The sequence below is a fragment of the Melospiza georgiana genome, chromosome 2 (genome assembly GCF_028018845.1).
Source record: "Melospiza georgiana isolate bMelGeo1 chromosome 2, bMelGeo1.pri, whole genome shotgun sequence".
Classification (NCBI taxonomy): Eukaryota; Metazoa; Chordata; class Aves; order Passeriformes; family Passerellidae; genus Melospiza; species Melospiza georgiana.
The window spans coordinates 27782405-27805725 of record NC_080431.1 but is presented as its reverse complement, the minus strand read 5'-3'; the positions used below and the strand labels follow the sequence as shown (position 1 = coordinate 27805725).

The window sequence follows — 23321 nt, the reverse complement described above, 5'->3', positions numbered from 1 at the left end:
ATTAGGAGTCTTAATTAATATGAACTGAAAGATATTAGTGATTTAAAGTACCTGAATCACCTGTCTACTTACCTCTTCTCTCCCTTTTCTTTCTCCTTCTGTAGGAGTAAGTATCAGAAATCTGTTCAGCGCTTTCTGAAAAGCATCACAAGTCTGTTCAACACCGAATAGACAAATTTGATTCTCCTCTTGATGGCAGAAGACTTGTTCTGATGCCGCTGCTCTTAGGAAGTACTAAAGAATGCCATGCTAATTTGGAAGAAGTTGATGCAACACATCTCTGCCTTATTGTTGCTCACTACATTCTCTTCCTTTCCTTCAAAGAGGAACTCTCCTTCTCCATTAAATGCCATGACATCTATTGTACAGATAGAGAGAGTGAGTTTGTGGCTGGGATTTCTGGCCTGAGACTTGATGCTGGGTGATGGCCCTGTTATGCCACAGGGCACAAAGGGACCATAAGTCATGGTCATTTCAAAGAAAGCCCTTAAGACACAATTAGCCCTAAGTCTGCACTCTAAATTGGTCCAGACTTGGCACGTGGACAGCAATTTCTCCAAACAGTCAGAACAGGCTCTATTAAAAAGTAATTTTTGGGAATATGAGAAGATCTGTACAATGAAGCGGCTGGTACTGAGTACCTATCTCATGTCAACCCTAAATGCCTCTGAAGGGATTTTTCCCCACTCTAGTCTAATTTTGTAGACCAAATGTGCATCAGTGGTTGGCATAGGGTACTATGGTGCTGTAGCCCATTTAGTTAAGAAGAGATGACTACATTTACAATATAAAACAATCCTGCTGGAATGAACACTTTTCTTAGAAGTTACAGGTAAAAACCTTGACCTGGAATTTTGCATGGGACTAATTCACTGTAATTTTCCATGTACACCTGAAAAACTACTGTTATCTCCCTCAAATGAGATTTTGGTTTGCATGGGCAGTTCTAGACAGCTGAACTGTAAAAAGAAACATTGGATGAAACCACTGGAAACTTTACTCGTATGGATATGAACTCCAAAGGTCTAAACTGAAAGTAATCATCCAGTTTTAATGAATCTGAAAACCAGCGGGTTACAGCACAGCACCTGATGGAAGGATCAACTTTTTTCCTTCTATGTCCTGGAAGAAAGCGGGCAGGAAGGGAACACTAAATTATTTCTGCCTAACTGCATATTTCCACAATCAGAACCACACTGTGATTCTGATTGTTTTGATTAATCTCTCAAGCACTTTCTCTTGCACTGCAGTTGTTCCACATCCTCAAATGCATTTCTACAAAAGATGAGTTCTGGTGATGCAAAATGAGGGTAGCATGCCTTCTCCCTTTCCTATTATAGGCTTTTTTGGAGGTGATCAAGTTAGACATTCTCAGGCTAGAATACTTGTTACTTCTTCAGGAATTTCCAATAACTTGTTATTAATACATATTATAAACCACACTTTATTTTCTTTTAAACTTAATTACAAATATAACAATGACTGCAGTATTTATTGGGGAAAAATAGTTCTATGCTGTTTTCTCATCATGAGGACCTTCCAAGGAAGGGTAAAGCCCTTGTTATTATATTCTTTTACAGCCTCCAGGTTTTTTTTTTTTTTTTTCAGGCCCCAACACCACAAAAAATCCTGGTCTGAAAGAAAAAAATAAAACAAAACAATTTGTGAATTTGTGGATTCCCTATTGTCCACCAGTGCTGGCATGCACTCATGTCCAGCAGATCTCTGTGCTCTGACTTACTGCTGTGGTAGGACCAGATTGAAAGGGGAGGTGGCAGCTCCCACTGCCAGGGCACCTCCCAGCATGGGGTATGGAGCCACACCAACCTCTACCTGTCTGCAATTGTAAAATTACAGGAAATGTTTTTGTGTTCATCCTGAGCTCTGGGCTGTAGTCAACACCAAATAAAATCAGCTATCCCTTGCATACCTTCTCTTGTTACTTGACATCTAAATATTGGATAAGGATACCTTTTTACCTTACTCTTTTGTGTTTTTTTAATGAAGAGACAGATCAATAACTAGAAATCTCAGAAAGTCTATACCAGACGGAAACACAAAAAGTGCAGTAGATGTCTCTCAAGACATGGGTGACCTTCTTTGAGCTGTTTTTTCTTCGAAAGGATTACAAGTTATCTGTCACAAGCTATGCTGAGGTAGAGTGTTTTTTCTGCTGTTGAGCTCACTGGACTTTGAATGAAATAAATCTGTTTTCATTAAACTGCAAAGAGGTATAATTCTTTATTCCTGCAGAAGATTATAGTCTAATTTTTCATTGTTTAGTGGCAGGAAGCACTCTTACAGTGAGCTGCTGCTTAATAAGGGTGAAAATGGGTCCGTATTCCAGACAGAGTTTGAATTGCTGCCTCATATCTGTCCTCAACATCTTCCCTTGCACACAACTCTCTAGGGTCAGCACACTGCCTCCTGTGGGTCTGTGAACACAAGCTCTGCTCTGCTGCTGCTGGGGTTGGGCTTGAGAGGACAAAAAGTTCAACCAAATATTTGTTAGTGGACAGATGAGATGAGATTCAGGTCACCCCGATTTTTGGTGTCTGCAATAGACCCTGGTCTAGCAGCAGCTACAGCAATAGAGAACAGCCAGCGATGTGAGCAAGTCCTCCCATCAGGTGAGGTGCCTGCTCAGGGTGGGTTAAATCGCTCTCAGCTCTGCCGGCTACACCAAGACTCTAGGCAGAGCTTAGTCACAGAGTTCATGTGTACACACCCACATTAATAATACCTGCAACAAAATGAGTTTAATCCTCCCCTAAAGCTGCTTTTCCATCCCAGACTCGGAGATGTCAGTAATCTTTTCAAAATCATCTATTTTGTTTGTTTTAGGAAGGAATTTGGATTATGAGTTATACTAGGAAAATGAAGAGATGGATGTGTATTTCCTGACAGATTTTCTGAAATACATGCCAAGATGATTTTGCTGTTGGTTTGGTTTCTTGTCATTGTGTACATGTGTGTGTACACATGCATATATGTGAACATACATATAGATTGTGTACTTGTGGTAAATAAAATTTCCCTAAGTCTCTCACTTCTACTATACTACCTTAGACTGGAAAATAATGCTCATTTGCTTACTGCATATACATATTGGAAGGCTATTAATTTTTAAAAAATGCATTGAAGTAAGGTAAGAATGTTGTTGATGATGCAAAATTGTAAATCAGCTCACTTTTTGTTATATTTTCTTTTGTATATGGATGGATATTGCTTGATTTTATGCAATAAGTTTAATTTCCAAGGAAAATAAATCCAGTAAATGCCTTGCTACCAGAATCACCTTAAATCTAAACACAGGGTACAAGGTGAAGTGAGTTGCCATAATCCTTATGCCTGCATTTAGGATGGTATATAACATTTATGGATTCTTATAATTGACTCTAGTTTTAAGTAGCTTACCTTAGACAACTTATTTACTATCAAAATTTCCAGTGGAGCCCTAATTAAGAGGTGAAGACAGTTTAATTTCTGATATTTGGATGAGGATGTCAAGTGATCTAAGTGTTGAAACTCATTTTTTATTAATTTACTGGGAATAAGTTGCCTAAATATCTTAAAGATTCTCAGATGATAGTCTAGGCACCATAAGCCTGAAGATAATATTGGTATAAACTGAAATTTTGTGTGGATAATCCCCATCCATTCCTGAAAAAAGTATCTGTGGTACTTGAGATATACATTACCAATATCTTTTACAATTAAAAAGTATTCATAAAATGTAACCAGACTCAATAGGAAAACAAACAAAAATCAAAAATAGTTCTTCACAGGTGAACAACTAGTTCTTAAATTTCTTTGATTGTGAAAGATGTTTTCTTAAACACTTTCTGAGAGCTGCTGTACAATTTTGAATGCTGTGCTTCAGATTCTTGATTCATCTGGCATAAGAATGCAGGCAAACAAAGGTGAATATGCTAAAAACTGGATGCATGTTTTCTCTTTTTTTTTTTCTGAATATTGAATGACATGCAACCTCTGAGTATTGCATGACATGAAGTAAAATAAATCCTTCACCAAATTATTAAATGTAAAAAATAAGCAGAATAATTTTTTTTTCTAGAAATCTTGTTTTGTAAAGCTGATGACTGGCAGGCTATATCATAACTGTGCATTACTAGATCTGAGCTCAAATCCTAGCACCTCCAAGAAATCTTTCTGATGTGGAATACCTTTAGGGTCTCAGAGTTGGAGATAAATCCATGATACTTAGACTTAAGAAAACAAGTGAAATTGGTTTTTCTCTACTATACCTGTACAGATGAAACTTGATAGTCCTCCATAGATGACATCATCATTGTCTGGTAATATAAAGGGACACCTCGTTTGAACCTCCAAACAGTATTGCTTGCAAGGAATTCTGTTGCTGCAGTGAAACTGTGTGACTTCAAAATACTGGGAACAGAGCCAGGCTTTGTAGACAGTCTGGAAAAAAGAGAAGAACCAGAAATATAGATGGATGACAATAGCACTGTCATTATTAGAAGAACATACTGTACTGCACACCTACATTAATGCTGCTTTTGGAAGAAAATTTTGAGAGAATATCACCTGGGTAAAATATGCTCTTAACTTTTGACTGTCCTCCCACTTCAGAAATGAAAACTCCAGCAAAGTCACTTAAAAGCAACAGTTATTTAGGACTAGGCTCATGCTATTTTATTATCTTAGTTTGTAAACAGTTATGTTTCTTAGATGTGACTTTTTATTAGGCGTACAAGCATGGAACACAGCCCTGTCCCTGCACCACCAAATCTCACCAAGTGAGATCCTAATCTCATTTGAAGCTGCACAAGGACAAATTTATAAAACTGCCTGCAAGAAAGAGTTGAAAGCTGGGCTCAGGCCAAGCCTGTCTTTATACCATCTAGAGCTAAGCTATCAGGTTGCAATAGATGGTGCTGCTTCCCTACAAATAAAACCTTATCCAGTCCACAGCATTAAAACACGCATTAGGGTACCTGAACACCGACAGCTGCAGACTAGGGGATAAATCTGCCACAGTGAAAACCTAAGTCTACATTTGGGTGCTAGAAGGAACATTTTAAAGATGCTCTCAACTGATGCTGCATGGCCGTGGCTGCAGGACTTGTGATTATTGCAATTATTGTCACCATTTAAACAGAGAAGTAAAATACACATGCTGATTTTAATTTTTGCTACGTTTTGTCTTCCAAACAATGATGTTTGTCATTAGTATTAAACTCTTTTGTACATGGAAATGTTTCATGTAAAATTAGGTTGGACACCAGGCTACAAAGGTGATAAAAACCTGTGTGACTGAGTACAGAGAAATTTCCTTCTTCCCCATTTTATTTTCTACTTAACTGTTTTGGAGTACATTATTTACTGTCTAGATACTTGCTATCTAGGTTGTTACATAACAAAAAAAAAATTCCTTTTTTGTATTTTTTAATTATCTGAAAATCCTGGAAACTACTTTTTAATTAAACATAGACTGAAAACCAATATAGTCAGCTCATCATTTCCATTCTTTCTAAGAACAATGTAATAGAAAAGGAAACTGCAGATCAAATTCTTAAGCCGAGAAAGCTACAAAAAGATGACACCTGAAATGACCAATCTAGATTAGAGTTTGGTTTGATCTCAGTATGTTTCATCTCAGTGGTTATAATTCTATGAATAGTAGCCTAAATTGTATAATTAATATCCATGTAGTAGCCCCAGAATCACCAAACTTTTATTTTAGATTGTTTTCAACAGTGGCAGGTATGTGGTAATTTTCTAGGTGATAAAATGAAACCTTTATTACTAATCTATGGTTTGTGATTATCTTTTTATAGCAGTTTTTGCCTACTGCATTCTGTGGAACATTTTTTTTTTCATTAAAAATTCAATTTTAATTGCTTACTAAGGTTTCTTATTCACAGTAAATGATTAACGAGAAGGAGGACCAGGAGATGTGTGTATCTTTTGTTCTTAAATAAACTTTTAATCAGAAAGTGGTTTTCCCACTGTCAATTACATGACCTCACTTCTGGTGCTTCAGTTGCTTTGCAGACATTTGCAACAATAAATCATAAAATCACAGAATATACTGAGTTGGAAAATACCACGGATCATTGAGTTCAACTCTTGACCCTGCTCAGGACCATCTCCAAAAGTCACACCATATGCATTGTCCACACACTTCCTGAACTCTGTCAGGCTGGTGCTGTGACCACTTCCCTGGGGAGCCTGGTCCAGTCCTCAATGACCGTCTGGGTGAGGAACCTTTTCCTAGCTAAATCTCCTCTGACACAGCTTCAGGCCATTCCCATGGCTCCTCTCACTGGTCACCACAGAGAAGAAATCAGTGCTTGCCCCTCCTCTTCCCCTCACAAGGAAAGTGTGACTGTAGTGAGGTCTCCCCTCAGTCTCCTCCAGGCTGAACAGACCAAGTGACCTCAGCTGCTCCTGACACGGCTTCTCCTCAAGGCCCTTCACCACCTTTGTTGCCCTCCTTTGGATGCTATCTAACAACTTTATATCTTATGTTGCCATACCCAAAACTGCACTCAGGATTCAAGGTTAGGTGAAAAACAGCAATAGTTTTTCTATTTTCAATTAGTAATCATAGTCAATTGTTTGGAGGCAGGAATGCTGGGTCTGGTAACAGTTATACATTCAAAGAGATTCTTTCTTGGTCTTAGACCTGTTTAGTATGACATGTCATTTTCATAAAATAGATCTAATAGAAGTAAGTCGATTTATGACTCATATTTGAAAGTGTAAATCAGTTTTTAGGAAGTATATTGAACAGTCCACCATACATAGTAACAAGAAAATGAGCAAAACCGTGTGTCTACTGAAGCAAGACAGAAAATGTTTATTCAGGAGCAGAAGTAAATAATGCAATCGTGGGCTTCTATGAAGATTTTTGTATATCCAATCTCCATTCATACACATCATCTTCCTGCTCTGATTCACAAGTCCTCAGCTTTGTCTCAAAATTACTTTTGAATTGTCCATATTTCTAAAGAGTGCATGAGTATACCTGTTCCTAAGATCTGTTTCTCAGATGAATGCCTCCCATTCTGTATCCTTCCTTATTTTCTTTACCTTGCAGCTGATTTAAAGCGTGTCTATAACCTATATTGACATTTTTAATATTCTGATTCCCTTTTGCTCTGTTTTACACAGTAAGGCTACATAGACTTCTAGACAAGGTGCCTTCATGGTGTCTATCTGTCTGCCCACTGCCCTCACAGCTTCGGCCTGTGGTAATTACTACATTTCCAGAGAGTACTGAGCCATTGTCAGGAAAAAAGATGTGTGCCAAGAGCTGCATCCAGTAAGCAGTTTTATCTTCTTCTGGAGAAAAAGGAAAACGATATAGGTGTTCATAGTTGAACTGTGCTGGTTTAGCTGGTAGACCAGAAAGTGGTCCCTCTCTGTTCTCACTGCTACAGACATTATTTAAATGCCTGTTTCCCTAACAAACATCCCAAATAATCTCTCCTACCCTCCCTGGACTTTCAAAGGTTTTACACAGACATCTTACATTCATGCTTAAATATGTGTTACCCAGGAGGAAGTACAGAAGTGGGAGAATTGATGTCATATTTGTCCACATAACTCTGCTCAACGGCATTTGCATAAATCCCTTGGCTAACCCATTTGAGTAAGACGACCCAGAGCAGTCTGATGTTTTTTTGTCTCAGGGACAATGAGAGGTGACTTTTTTAGCTTTAGTAGAAGCCCATAATCTGGAACTGAAATTTCTTGATATTTTCCTAATAGTAAAGCAGATATTACAGCCTTTGTTTGGCCAGTATTCCTTCTTTTACCCAGGAAAATATAGATTTTTTTGGTTGGGAATTTTGCTCTACCTCCTAGCAAGTCCAAAATGCTGATTTTCAGAGACTTAAAACATGCATTATGTAACAAGGCATGAAACTGTCAGTGAAATGCACATTGGCCTGTATATTGAGCTTGGTGTTCACTTTACAATCTATGCTTCAATATGAGTCCTTTCTTTCTTAAAGAACACCAATAGCTAAACTCAAAGATTTATAAACACAATAGATGTTTTTATGAATAAGATATAATGGGTTTATAAATAAGATATGATAAGGTGGTTGAAACCTTTGAAATATCACAGTTCCTAACAGATACCTGGCAAACTAATTTCAAAGAACAGAAAAACCCTCATGTTTTTCTTTTGGTTTTGTTTTAACTCTTTTATAACAAGGGAAAGAACTAAGATGAACTGGATTATTAATACATCATGGCAACCACATACATAGACTAAATACCTGAATATATATAAATATCTCATCATTTTACCATCAACATAACTTTAGACATTCTGCATTTGAAAGAGATCCAGTCTTGGCTATTAGATGAGACACTGTAATGCAAGATGGTAGTATCCCATAAGAATAAAGTAATGTTTTATGTACAGAATCTTAGATATAAAATCTCAGAAGGATTTAATGGCAATTTTGCTCACCTAAGTAAATTAAATTTACCTTACTTTGTACCTGGAGGAAAAAAAAAATAAGATTACATGTTTGAAAAAGTGCGTGAAGTGCTGGCTTTATAAACCTATATTCATGTGTCTGAGTGCCTATCTAGAATGATCATCATCAAAGATATCTTGGTAGTTTTAAATTATTAACACTATTATGATAAAAGCTTATTATCAATTGGGCCGAATAATTTATTATTTGGCATTCATTTTATTTCTACTGTACAAGTTTCAAGCAGAAAAAATATTTTATTATTTCAGTGACCAATAACCCAACACAAATATCCAGCTTCAGAAATTTGAAGAATTAAAGCATCACAAACAAACTAGACATTGAACTGCATCTACTTGTCAAATCATTAGAAATAATAAAAGGATTCAGAGTTAACACGAAGAAAGTAAGAGTGTGTGTGGAGAATTTTGAGAAACTGCAAGGGCACATTTTGTTTTTTTTCTCTCAGGACATTAGGAAGAACACTTATTTTTGTCTGCGTGGAGACTGGCAGTCCCTTTTTTATTTTTTTCCAGATATTCTGTATCTCATATCACACATGAGGTGTCTGAGTTTTTCTTTCTGCTCTTGAAAAGCAATCAGACAGAGTTCTTAGTTAATACTGTTGCATTAATCACCTAGAGAGGGACCAGGAGCTGCTGTCTCCCAGTGTGGACAGAATGGCTGGGAAGAAGAGCAAATTGGCTGACCACAGCACTGGTCAATACATTAGTAGGGTTCCAATTGGCTGTGCAATTGCACAAAACTAATTTTGACAAGAGGACCTTTAAGGTCCCCTCCTGTCCAGGCCACTCTATGATCCCATGATTCCAAGATTCTCCTTGCAAAGACTGCAAAACCAATGGGAAGATAAAGTACCATGTGTGTATGCCCACAGTTTCCCTTCCTCCCTGTCTCATTCCCACTCACCCATACACACACAATACATGTGATTCTGGATACCCTAAGCTCAGATTGGATACCCTAAAACAGATTGAGCATGTAGCCTTAATCATCTGAGTCACACTGCAGGAGAGGTGTCAGTGGAATAGAATGGAAAAGCTCAATCAGTCTCATTCTCTACAAATGCCATTTCTTCCTGGCTTTCAAGAGATGAATTCAACTCACTTCTGTCCCTTCCCCTGTTGTTTCTGACTGCCATTTCCAGGAAGTACTTCAACAATTTTCCATAGAAAAGATTTTTTTTCCTCACTGAGGAAATGTTTGATGTTTTGGCTGGGCTATCATAATAATTGCATAAAAAGGAACTTAAAATCATAAAATAGCTCTTACTGTGTAGATGTGGAGGATGGTGGGAGGAAAAGAAAGTAGGAAGAGGGAGTCACAACAGAAATTCTCTCTCTCAAAATGGTAATTTTTTCTGAATCAAAATAAATTTTAACTGCTTTTAACTGATGCTTTGTGACCATATCTATTACTCACTGTGATAATGAAGTCTTCAAAGAGAGCACAACTGAATTACTTCACATACCAGTTTGGAAGGAAGAGGCCCCTTATGAACTTGAGAGGTGTTTTGATCAGTGACACTTTCACTGACACCAGGAAATTGTACCTTATTGGAATAAAGGTATTGCCTTCAGAAAGTGTGACATGATTCCAGCTCAACTTCTCTCAAAGTTGGTGAGTATTTTGAAGTAAATTCTGCAGTTTTTATGTATACTCAGGTGTACCTCAAGTTGTGACTGACTAACTAATTAATTTTTCCAAGAATATTCATGCAATAACCTGTTATGTAAACTGAGCTTTTTCAGAAGAGCTGGATGGAGAAGCAGCATTCATTTAAAAATGAATAGTGATGTGGCGCTCAGGTTTTGATACATTTTACCTTAGTGGTGCCTGGTACATGTTTACTCATTGACAGTGAATCAGCTGTGTATGGACAGTGAGATCTGTTTCCTGTCAGCTTCAGCTAGAGCATATGACTTTCTGAAACCCTAAAGATTGTAGTACAGGAGATATTGCTTATATGCAGAGGATAATGTCTATTTCACGTGTCTAATATTTGCCTGACTCATAGACTTACGGATTTTTGAACTGTTTAAAGGCATTATATGTGCATTTAAAGTTAGGCCATATGTTTAAATACCATGGTTATTTTTTTGTTGTTGTTGATGTTGATCCTGATGTATTGTCTCTGTGGTATTCTGTGACATTACCACAGCCAATAATGGTGTGTATTGTAGGGTCTTCAACATTTCAACATTTCTATGAAATATTTTTAAAGTATCTGCTTCAGCCTAAATTATTTTGCTTCATTTTAGCTTTCTTTTTAAATTTTTTTTTATTATTCCACAATCTCAAAATGTAGACATTAAGAGCAGTAATAATACTTCATGTGTTGCCAATAACAGAGTTGGAGAAAAGCTACTGGCAAAGGCTAAAAAACCTTTCAAACCCTTACTTCAACAAATAAAGTTGCTCACTCCTTCACTTAGAACAGTGCCTGAACACTGACTGGGCAAAAGATGAATCTATTAAACACTACATATAGGAAATAAGGGGATGAGATTGCAATTATGGATTTTATGTAGCAATGAGGAACCTCAGAAGAGCACACCTATTTCTCCCAGTGATAAACATTTTGCTGCAAAAGTAATTTCAAATATTATGAGTGCTTTACAGCAGCAAAGCAATGCTACATCTGTGAAGTGGAACCTCTAAAAGGTTTTTATTCTCAGATCACCAGGGTATTATGTGTTGGTTTGAAAGACAGCACATCTTCCTTAGGAAATACTTGGGTCAGTCTCAGTGCCTGCTTTGTGCTTTAGGACCTGAGATAACATGTTTTACAAGCACAGATGTCTGTTAGATAGCTTACAAGTGCATTTTATATAGACTTTGTAACCAAAATATAGAAGGCTAACTGGTACAAAACCTGATTAAGTTTGACAACTGTAGTGTTACAAATGTGGACTCCCCAAGGAACTTTGTCATTTTTGAGCATTAAGGGCAGTCTGACTTCAGGAGGACTGCATTTTGCATGTGTACTATGGGATAAAAATCAGCTTTTACAGAGAGCTTTCTACCCATGAGAGTTGCAGGAGTGCTGTTGGCATTTCTCTTTTTTTGGGCTGTGTTCCCAGTCCCATTCTGAGACTTTGGGCAGCCTCATGATAGGGCTGGCAAAGCACACAAATAATGCAGCAACAGTGACCAGATAAGAGGGAACAATACTGTCCATGAGGTATCTTTGCCAATGAATATCAGTGGTAACATCTGATTAACATTCTTCACTACATGTAGTTGGAAAGTATGACAAGTGGCTTTCAAATACTTGAAATGGGTTGTTGAAAATAAGGTATTTTATAGGAACAGTCTCTGAAAGGAGATTTTGTTTTTCTGAAGTTATAATTTTCATTTCGTTTCACCATCATCAAAATCAAATAATTTTGACTGGGGAATTATTTTCCATTTGATTTCAAATATTTTGTTCCAAATAAACTATTCTCATTCTGTTTGTACACCAAAATATTCCTCATAATACATTCATTTAAATACATGTCACATTAGTGTATTTTATTTATTGATATTGATTCATAGATGTTCTGATTTTTGGAGAAGTTGTTTTGTATATGCATTCACACCAACCCTCACTCCTACCCCCACCTTTTTTTTTTTCTGGGGAATTTCCATTTTTATTTTTTAAACATCTGATCCAGAATGAATAAAACATATAAATCTAAATTTCCTGTATAACAGACATTATATTTTCTAGTTATTCAATTCTATGTGCATTTTTAAAATTCCTTGTATTATAAGACTGTACCAGGAAATGAAAATATCTGTTTCATATAATGCATACTTATGCCTGAAATTTACAGTAATTTGGGAACAAAAATATCTGTTTTGTTGATATTTTAACCTTTGATTTTTTTGTAGTTCATTATAATTAACATCTTCTGTATCTGCATGGATGGAGTATCATAAGATAAATATTATAATATTTATTCAGAAGACCTTGATGCCACAGAATTCAAACTATGGTGTTAAAACCAAAAACTTTTTGTATCTCCTAAATTAAATAGACAAACTAATTTCTTTCCCTATTTTATATGAATAAATATGAATAATTTTTATGTGAATAATTTCATGTGAAAGATGCACATGCTATTTATTTTGAACATAGAAAAAAAGTAAACCAAGCTTGAAATTGTTTTGCCAGAATATTGTTAATCTCAGCTTCAGTTCATATGCTATGTAACAAGATTTCTTTTAATGAAGTACAGATGTGGAATAGCAAGCTGCTCTGCTCATATCTTTGTTGTTTATCTTGGAAATGATGAACTGAAAGATGCAAATACGTTGTCTCCTAATAGAAATGTGTTTCTTTGATTTGATGTCTCCTCTTTTTCAGGAGACATTACTGCAGAGAAGATGGTATCAATGTCCCACTTTGGTAAATTTAAGGAGAAAGTATATACTTATATAGGGGAGCTCTATAATGTTTCTATCTGCCAAAATAAATCAAGCTTCTGCAAGGCAAAAATGTAAAAAAAAAATGATCCACCAGTCCTGTCTTTCTGGTGGTTAGCCATCCAATCAACTGAAATCATCATGATGATTAACTACACTGTCGTTTTATAATGCCCTAAAACCTGAACTCATCCGCTGTATCAGAATTCAGTTTTAGCTGTTACTTAATATAGTAAAGAGACTTTCTTTTGAAGATCATAAACATCCCTTTGGGTGAGCTTAAAGAAAACTGAAGATTAAATAACTCATTATGGAAATAAGCAGTCTGTTAAAAAAAAGGGAGACACTAGTCTTTGATTTTGTGAGCTTAATAGTACTCCATCTAATCATAAGGTATATTAGAATGTTCAAATTATGAAGAATAAAACAAAATAATAATCTCTAAAATGTCTGGTCAGCTTCCCCAGAAAATTTAAGATCTACTGATTTCAAGTCAGCTCACAATGGTCAAGAGACTCTTTTAAAGTTTTACAGCCTTCTAAAATTACATCTGAATTCATGAACCAATCTGTTAAGATTGGAAAGTATTTTTGTTCAACTCTGCTCTACATAATTTCTGAAGTGAGGGTAGGCTGTATAAATCAGCTCACCATGACAGGATTCAGAAGATTGAAACCACTGATTAACGGTGTGTGCACGACACAATGAGAGTCTTTATATCCTCTGCTTTCTCAAATTAAGGATCTGATTTTTACTGCCTACTGATCTCCACCATTGCTCAGAAGAGAGAATCTCTTATGGGTTCTGAGGGCTTCCAATCAACTTGCAACAGCCACTGCACACTCCTGGCAGATGAGGGGACTTGCTATAAGGTGATATAAACATACACACAGAAAAAGTGTCCTATGCCTCAAATTTCTCTTTCCATTTGGAATTATAGCTTGTTTAAGCATAAGACTTATTCAACTTCACTATTGAATTTTCATTTTGATCATGCAGGGAGTAGACGGACATGTGCAGATCTCTTCTCTCAGGTGAGCAGCGATAGGTCTTGAGGAAACAGCATGAAGTTGTGTCAGGGGAGGTTTAGGTTGGATATCAGGAAAAAATTTTTTCTCAGAGGGTAGTTGAGCATTGAGCAGGCTCTCCAGGGAAGCACCAGCCTGACAGAGTTCAAGAACAATGCTCCATGATGTGATTCTTGGGCTGTCCTCTGCAGGGTCGGGAGTCAGACTCAATAACCCACATGGTAGTTATTGATCTCAGCACATTCTCTGTCCTAATTCTTGATTCTATGAAAATTCAGTAAATAAGATGACAAAATCTAAAGACAAGGAGCTAATGAATCCAGAAGAAAGCAGAAAATTTCTTAAACACCAGATGTAAGAAATGCTTTAGAACATGAAATATAACAAAAAAGAAAAAAAGACTCCCAGAACTTAAAACTAAGGGAGGAGCCTGTTATGGTGCAGTTTCTATAAATATCATTTGTATCACAGATATCAAGTATATTTTCACTTGATATATTGTACTGCATCAAGTTTACTTTAATCATGGTTAATTGAACTGATTAGGAGAACTTTATTATGTTGTAAAATCTCTAGAGGCAAACCAGATTGTCTATTTTTTTCTCTAGACAATTCTGAATGCATGAACAGGGCCAGAGACTCCGCTGCAATATTCAACATTGTTACACTCTGTATCCTAAAGTTTGTGCTATTTTTCCTACTTAGATTTAATTTACAGATTGATATAAAGACCTCAGAGTTGCAAGCTGTTGTAATGAAATTTAAGTGAGACATTCAGACAAAGAGGGTGAGCGGCTGAGCTGAAAAGCAGCTCTCAAGGAGACTTTTCCTCTCACAGTTGGATTTTTGTTTTTTCTCACACAGCTCTGGTTTAAGGCCACACAGCTGCACCAAAAGCTGAGCCCCAGTAGCAAAATTTGGGCAAGATTGGTGTATATATGACATTGCAATCAGAGCCATGACAACTTGTGACCAAGCAATTGATAATTCATATTTTCTTGAAGGGCACAATCAGCTCTCCAAAGAGGTCACAATTAAGCTCAAGAATAAGCTCATCCAAGAGCAGGTGTCTCAAGAGAGGATTTTCTCTAGTCTGGGGTGGCTCTGCAAGGGAATAAACATTTGCTGCAGCAGAATGATGCTTGTCATCATGGGGGATAAAATAGTAAAGAACAGCTCTCACATACCTTGTGCTGTTTCACCTGCCAATCTGATAATCACCAGCATAGAGACTGCAACAAAATCTCACTTCTCTTTTCACAGAAGATTTCAAAGCATTATGTGTCTATTTAAGGATTTGTGCAAACTGTCTACAGCTTTGCCCCCAGTAACAACTCCCATCTATAACTTCAGCAGTCAAAGCTTTTACACCATATAACACAGTATTTATGAGACTTCAAACTTTTAACCACCTTATGAAACTCATATTACTTTTTAAAAAATTCCTGCTTTTTCTCCATAATCTAACCATATGTCTTTGAAGTTTCTACTTCACCAACCGGGTGTTAATTCATTAATTATCTTTTAATTTCTTTTTTTTTTTTCAACTGGATTTACCTTGGAGATTTACCTTAGAGAGAATTTGAGGTGTATTTTTGATTCTTTCTGCTACATTTGCTCATATATAAAGATAAGTAAAATAAATTTAAGATAACTAAGACCCTATCAAGTTATTTAAACATTGCACTTACATAACATGCCTTTAGACAGAGATGCCTGATGCAGTTAAACACAAAATCAAACCTCTGTCAGGTAAATTCTCCACCATTAAGAGCCATATTAAAATCAGAGATTATTACTGTATAATCTTGCTGACATTCAGAGATTAAAATGGAACTTTTCAAGTGCTATTGACACTAGAAACTCCTATTCAAATACTTAAATCTATCTGGTTTTGCCACTTAAAATCTAAAACACATCTTTTATCTCCTAAACTTGTAATGGTTCTTCATCAGTTTAAGCCACTAAATCTTTGCAATCAGAAAAAAAAAACCCCAAAAACAAGTTATGGAATTACAACTCCATTGAAGACAGGACAGATCTGTCAGTTCTACATAATTCTGTGTGCCAGATCAGTGGTCATGCCTTATACACAGTGGAAGAGGGGCTCCAGAGGGTTTTCTCTAGGAAAAGGGGAGATAGATATAATTTTGAGAAAAGTTTAGATTCAGAGCATGACATTTGAGACTTAGTAGTAAAAAAAAGTCTCAAGAACTTTCTGATGATGGGATTGGTACATAGTCAACAGGGACAGCTACCATAGTCTGTAGTCTTTGAGAGCTCATAGAGTACACAGTTTTTCACTGCATGCTCAAGAGTGAGATCACAAGTTAATCATGGGTGCAGAACTCAAAACTGTTATACAATCAGACAAATAAAGCCACATTTATTGTCTCTGAAACAAGTGATGTCAGTAGCCTTTCCGATTGATAAAAGCTTCCCTTTTGTCTAAGGGGAGTATACTTGCTTCACTCAGTTGTTAAGAAGATATGAATACTATAGTTCTTTTACCTTCCTATCTACTTTTTTCTTGTTTTCCTCCTTTCTGATCCTGCATTTCTAAAATGCAAATGGTTGTTTATTTCTCCCAGGCATTTTCTGTGTTAGCAGTAGCCTAACCTGTCCTCGTGTCTTAGTGCCTGAAGGTTTTTGGAAGGAAAAAATATTTCATTCAAACTTTGTTGTGCTTTCAGAGTTTCCAGAGAAGATCCAGGAACATCTCAGTGATTCCAGCCTGAGAGGAGAGGGTCAGGTTTCAGCACTGTTATACAGTTCTGCAGAACATGTAACTGATTTTAATAGTATATACAATGCATAGGGCACTTGTCTTCAAAGTGCTTGATATTGGGATCAGTTCTTCATGCCCCTCCCAGGAAGAGAAAAGGCTTTTTTATGCTAGACTGAAAATTGGAAATTTCCAGATAGGTCATATTAGGTACTGTTTTGAGCTAGCAAAACCCTCTCATCTTATCTGATTACATGATGACTGTGATGCTGCTCTGTGAATGGCTGTACTAGCAGCTTTCTCCATAAAGAGAAATATTCCTTGTTTTTCCTCTGCTCAATTTCTGTCATCTTTGAAGGTATTAAATCCAAATATACGTTTTTATCTGAAATATCAAAATCCTTTCACTACTTGATAAAGAACTTTCATGGGAAACCGAATAAAACCCAGTATCATAATATGCAGTCTTTACTACAGTTTTTTTTTCTATTTGATTCTGTTGGATTATACGATGCTATCTCAATTTTAGACATTATTCTGAAAATACTATATTCTTATTGTAAATTAGATATCAGTATCAATTTATTTACAGCCTTTAGAGACTCTCTGTTAAATGTGGTACCATCTTAAAGAGAATAAGAGGATTTGGGGCTCAGTGCTTTCCATAATTCATTTTTATTCCTTCACTGATTGGTATGCAATAATAATACCAAAAAAGACACTGTGTATTCTGCAAAGATACTGTAGAAGAGTTACACACAAATGAAACAGGATGAGCTTGTAATGAATATATTACATCACTGCCACACTGTTTTTATGGCATTATATGTATTTGAATTTGCCCTTACAGGAACATTTGTCCCCTCCTTTTGTAGGGGCTTGCCTGAACTATACAAAACTGGTAGTTATGCAAGATGTTGTAGTGGAAACCTTTTCTCTCTGAACAAGTGTTGTTTTCTCTCTAATTTTAAAATATTTACTCCATTGCAGTTTTTCTTAGATGATTTCTTGTGGTACATTGGGTCAAGTCTGAATGTAACTATTTGCTGACACATCCAACAATTTGCATAGGTCAGTAGCATCAGGGAAAATATTTTGCCCTTCAAATTTACTTTTATTTGTCATTGCTACAGCTTGTTCAGCAAATAGAAGATAATGTTGGAAGACTACCAAAGAGCCTGAGAGTAAAACATCAGACATGCTACCAGAAATTTTACAGTCTGCCATTTAAAAAATTCCTAGATTAGAAGCGTTTACAGTAGAAAATAATTTACTTGGTACTTCAGAATGATTCCCTGTCATTCAGAAACTCTCTGACAAGTAAGCCACAGACATTTCTGGAAGCAAATAGTTTGCTCAACATTTAAAAGTGGAATAATAAAATTAAATGTAGATGGTGATGTGAGAAATGGTAAATAACCTCATCTTTATAAAGGTAATTTCTCTCTCTAATGAATTCAAACCCTTCCAAAGTATATAAATAAAAATGCGATCCTAATGACATTTTATTTAGTTTTCAAAAACCCATTTACCAAGTCCCTAAAGAAAGGCAATAAACAAATGAAATTATTATTTTTGAGGATATTATACAGTCCTGTACAAAAAATAAGTAGTGAAAAACAAAAGGGAAAAAATCAATTTTCATCACTACTAAAGGTTAAAAGTAGGATGTTTCAGACTTTCATATATATTCAATGTTATACTCATTAATGCATTAATGCGTTAGAAAGAAAGCTAAACAAGAAGAAAACAAGTGTACTGAAAGAAAAAGTCAATGAAGTTAAAAAAAAAGAAATTAAACTTCAGCTGAACTGAAAACTTGCTGAAATTCGCTGTTGAAGAATTGAAAGAAAAGAAATTTTGTGAAGAAAATTGTGTCTAATTGTATACCATCAGGGATTTTATGTATAATGTGTCAATCCTGGAAATTGATCTGTGTCTTACTCTGTAGTGAGCTCTATGCAGTTGCATGTGGAAAGGACAAGTAGATTTACGACACCTGAGAAATGAGATAGAAAAAATCTCCTGCACAGCCAGTGCCACGGGCCTACCAGAAATACTCCATCTAGAAACAGATAACCCCACAGCAAAAGGGAGGCAAAGAATTACAGATGGCAGCATTTCTGTCATTGGGACCTCTGAAGAAAGACTGAAAGATTAAGTTATGAAATTTCAGGAAAAAAAAATGGTGACAGAATAATATCTATAAATGTTGTAGAGGGGAGGGACAATTTTCTGAGCTTGTTGTATTATGTTCAGAAGTGGGGGTCAAAGGAGTAATGAAATTGAAAAATATAACTTTTGAAATAATAGATGGAAATATTTTTCCGTGTAATGTGTGAGATTGGCAGTCAGACATTAATATTTTCTCGAGAACAAGAAACTAAGATTCAGCAAATGATCTTTCCAAGGATAGGCCAGAATGTACTTTCTAAAAGAAAATATTTTTGGAGACCTTCAGAGTGCAAAACTTGGTTCACCTTAGATACTTTGCAGAGGTGTCTTGGTCTCTTTTTGAAGAAATTTTAGGCTTTTCTCTGCATATGTAAAGGCACTTACATGACTTCTGAAAAGTTACAGCATTGGATACTTAAAATGCAGATGCACAAAAGGTGGCTTGGATGCCTTACAGTGCCTTATTCTGAAATTTCTGGCTTCTTCCTGTGCACAGGCTACTGCTGACTACCATGGGAATAAGATTGTGGATGGGATGGCAAATTGATAAAGCCCTGTGAGTGACTGCTGTCCTGTGGACTGCTGCCATCTAGGAAATTACTCCAAATTTCAGTGGGAGACAACTGTAAATAAATCATGTGTTGGCTTTATTGATGTGTGTCCGAAGCACAATTACAGGTTCAGAAGGCTTTGTAAGCTTCTACTCTTTGTTGGCTGAACACTAATATTTGCTGTCAAAGGTAACGGGAAACCTACATAGGCAGCCATTGGAAATGCTTGGTCTAATTTACCCACTTTGTTTAATAAAAAAAGGTTAAAAGATATGTGTCTAATATACCAAAAGGAGAACTTAAATGCTTAATAAAGGAAAAAAAAAAACCTTGAAGGATAAATTAAAAAGGAAAAATGTTTAACTTTTTTGTAACACAAGTCCTTTAAAAACTGGGTCTTTTTTACTGACTTCATTCTCAGCTGAATTAGATCTCTGATCCAGCCTTGTGAAATGCAAGCATGGGAGAAGAGAATAACTGGGAATGAGGAGTAAGGAAGTCTTATGTCTTTTTGTTCAGTACTGGTAATTTATAGACTTAAAGTTACTGTGCACCTCAAACCTGCACATTTAGATGGCTTCTGGCCAGTTGGAACATCAGAAGCACACACCATAGTTCCTGTGTGACATTCCCCAGAAATGACTGAGAAAAAAAAAAGCAGAAGAACATAGAAAATGTAATCCAAATGCTTTAGCAGCAACAAACACTAATTAATATTTATTTAAACATTAACAGATCTTTATTTAAAATTAGGTCAGAAGCTATTTTTTAACTTTAAGTTTGTTTGGAATTTAGACACTTTAAAACTTTGATAGCACGGCTATTTTTAAGTTTTCCTGTCATTTATTTTTGATTTTTGTTTCTTAATCAAAACCCATTATGTCTGGTAGCTTTCCTTTGACTACTCCAAAATACCTCTTTCCTAAATGCACTCTAGACAATAATTGCAGATCTTTCTCTGTTAGTCTGTGACCTAGCTAATTTTCCTTTTGATTAAGCTATATTTCTCCTCATATTGACAGGTTTTGTTTTTTTTTTTTTTTTTGAAATTCAGATGCTGTGTTTATGAATATCAAAGACATCTTGAGGATTCAGTACTGACAGCATAGTCTGTCATCCTGTGCTGTAGATATAATGTGGAATATGAAATGGGATAAAAACAGAACCAAATACATTTTTTCAGCAATCAGCTGCTTTTCTTCATCCCAGGAATCTCACCCTTGCTAATACATTGTGCTAATCTACACAATGGCAGGCCTGGAATTATCTTAAAATGTTAATAGATAATAATCAGCTGGTCCAGCCTTTCTTAGAAATAAAATTGACAACATGGCCCAGCACCCTGAACAGATAAATCTAAAGTGTTCCCCACTTCCCTGGTGAGATTATTCCAAGGGCTGATTTTTCTTGTGAAAAATTTTCCTTTTCTTTTTAACTGGAATTACCCCAGAAGTAACTTTTATTCATTACCCTTTGTCTTTCCCAACTGACTCCTTTTAAAAAAGGAAATGTCCTGATTTTAGCTAGGGTAGAGGTAATTTCTTCTCAGTAACTGTTACAGTGCTATGTTTTGGATTTTGAATGGGGATAGTGTTGACAACACACAGGTTGATATTTTGGTCTTTTGCTAAGTTGTGTTTATCCTAAGTCATGCTCTGCCAGTGAGGAGGTGTGCTATGGAAACTGGGAGGAAGCACAGCCAAGACAGGTGATCCAAAGGGATGTTCCATGCTGCAGAACATCATGACTGGAATATAAAATTGGAGAAGGTACCCTGAAGTGGGGGCTGATCTGGGTTTGGGAAGGGGGCTCTGATCAGGTGGTGCTTACATTGTGCACCAACCTATTTTTTCCTGTTTATTGTCATTATTGGTATAATTTACCACTACCAGTGTATTTTACTTTATTTTTAATTTTCTAGCTGTTCTTATCTCAACCTAAAAATTTTATTTTGGTTGTGGTCTCCATTCCACTGGTGTGAGGAGCAGAGAGAGGGACTGAGTGAGCAGCTTCACGGTACCTTATCTCCAGCTGGGCTTAAACCATGACGGGAAGTCTCCATCTTCTTTAACAAGTGTAACACACTTTAAATACTGGAACATAGTAATGAGGTCTCCATTAAACCTTTTCATCTCAAGGCTGACTTTCTGCCTTTCCTCCTATGACAGGTTCCCCATTGATCATTTTTGTGCCCTTCTCTGGACTTTCCCTAGCCTGTCCAAACCTTTTTGTATAATAGAAAAAAAAGTCAAACCCAGTATTTCAGACATGACCTGACAACTGCTGAGTGGAGAGGCAAAGTCGTCCTCTTCAGAAGAAGGGGAAAATAATACATTAAGCTCCTGTGCTCCTTTGCCATTAAAGTTCTAAAAATTCAAAAGTTCCAAATTCCTTCAAAGTTGGTTAATCTCAGAAACCAGCCACAGACATCTCTTTTTTTGGGTGATTACATTTTTACTGATTGACACACAGAATCCTTCATCTAGGCTATGAACTATCTGTGTGTCATGATAATTACTAAAAATTCACTCTCATGAATACTAACAAGCTGCTTGGAAACCTAGCCAATCTCCCCTGTCTACTTTTTTCCTTCTTAGTGACTTATCTATACTAAATTAGTTCCCAACCATGCTGTGCTAGCTGATATATTTTTTTTTACTTCATATTTTGCTTTCAGTTCTATTCCTTGTTCACTAGCACTAAATGCAGTCATATTTAATTATTATTTGTTCACAGACTTGTGTAGGAGCCGCAATTCCTGGTCGCAATCAGGGCCCAGTTACACTACTTAAATAAACTGCAATGGACAAAATCCAACCATGAAGCAGACTACTGACAAGTCTAGAGCTAAAATCTTTTTTTGAAGTTACATTTTGATTTTTTAAATTTTAATGTAAATTTTAAATTTTTAAAGTTTTTTAAATATCTGTTTACTGTCATCTGGTTTTATAAGTGTTAAAACACCAAAAATCCCATTGAGTGTAACAGAATTGATAATTCTTGCAGCCCTTATACAGTTAAAATGATACAAGAAAAGTGGTCACAAAGTAAGAAGACCAGGACATGTGGAATTCCCAGAAGTTTGCCAAAGTAGATAAATCCTGTTTGGTTTGTACTGTTGTAGTCTCGACATTGTAATAAAAAAATTTATTTGTTTCCAGAACTGTTAGTCTCAAATACACATGTGGCGACTTGGGATCTTACATGGTGTTGTAATTGGAGTTGATTTTGAAGTGTTGTGAGACAGCCTCATTTTGGAGAATAGTGACAATCTAACTTACTGAGATTTCTCAGTAAACTGTTTTCTTGAATGTTACGGGACCAGGAACTTCACTATTCACAGCCACTCCTGTTATTGAGGATTAAAGGCATTTAGGCACTATTTTCTTATAGACCTAATTGGTCCCATGTTGCATCTTTATGCTCTGTGGACCAGCAATAACCTGAAAAATATTTAAGGAAAGAGTCTGCATTAATCAATCTTCATGAAAATCTTGTTTGTGGGAAATTTTGGATTAGAATATCAAAGGACAGCAAGAGGCCAGAAGATTCCTCTGAGTTTTAGGGAGAGGAAAAGCTCAGAACATGAGCAGAATTGAGGGAAAGAGTAATGGTTCAAAGCAGCATGTAGAACTGATTCATAGAATAATTAAGAATAAGGAAAGACCTCCAAGGTCATCAAATCAGATCATCAACTCAGGTCAGAGCATCAAAGTCCACCACTAAAGCATGTCTCTAGACACCATATCTAGAAGTTTTTGAAGACTTCCAGGGTCTGCTCCAGTGCATGAGTACCCTATCAAGGAAGACACTTTTTGTAAAATCCAATCTAAACCGCCCCTGGCACATGTGTATGTGGGAGACTCCAACCCTGCAAAAGAGAGGTGAGCCACAGGATCTGGCCAGAGGATCAGTCAAAGACAAAGAC

At 36.3% G+C, this 23321-nt stretch overlaps 1 protein-coding gene across 1 annotated transcript in view; it reads right to left on the bottom strand.

The window, feature by feature from the left end:
- NALF1 (NALCN channel auxiliary factor 1) overlaps positions 1-23321 on the bottom strand; it is a 431177-nt gene that overhangs the window by 7116 nt on the left and 400740 nt on the right. The window contains exon 2 of the mRNA XM_058045328.1: positions 4269-4440. Within this exon, the coding sequence (XP_057901311.1) occupies positions 4269-4440 (172 nt within the window). The remainder of the gene's footprint in view (positions 1-4268; positions 4441-23321) is intronic.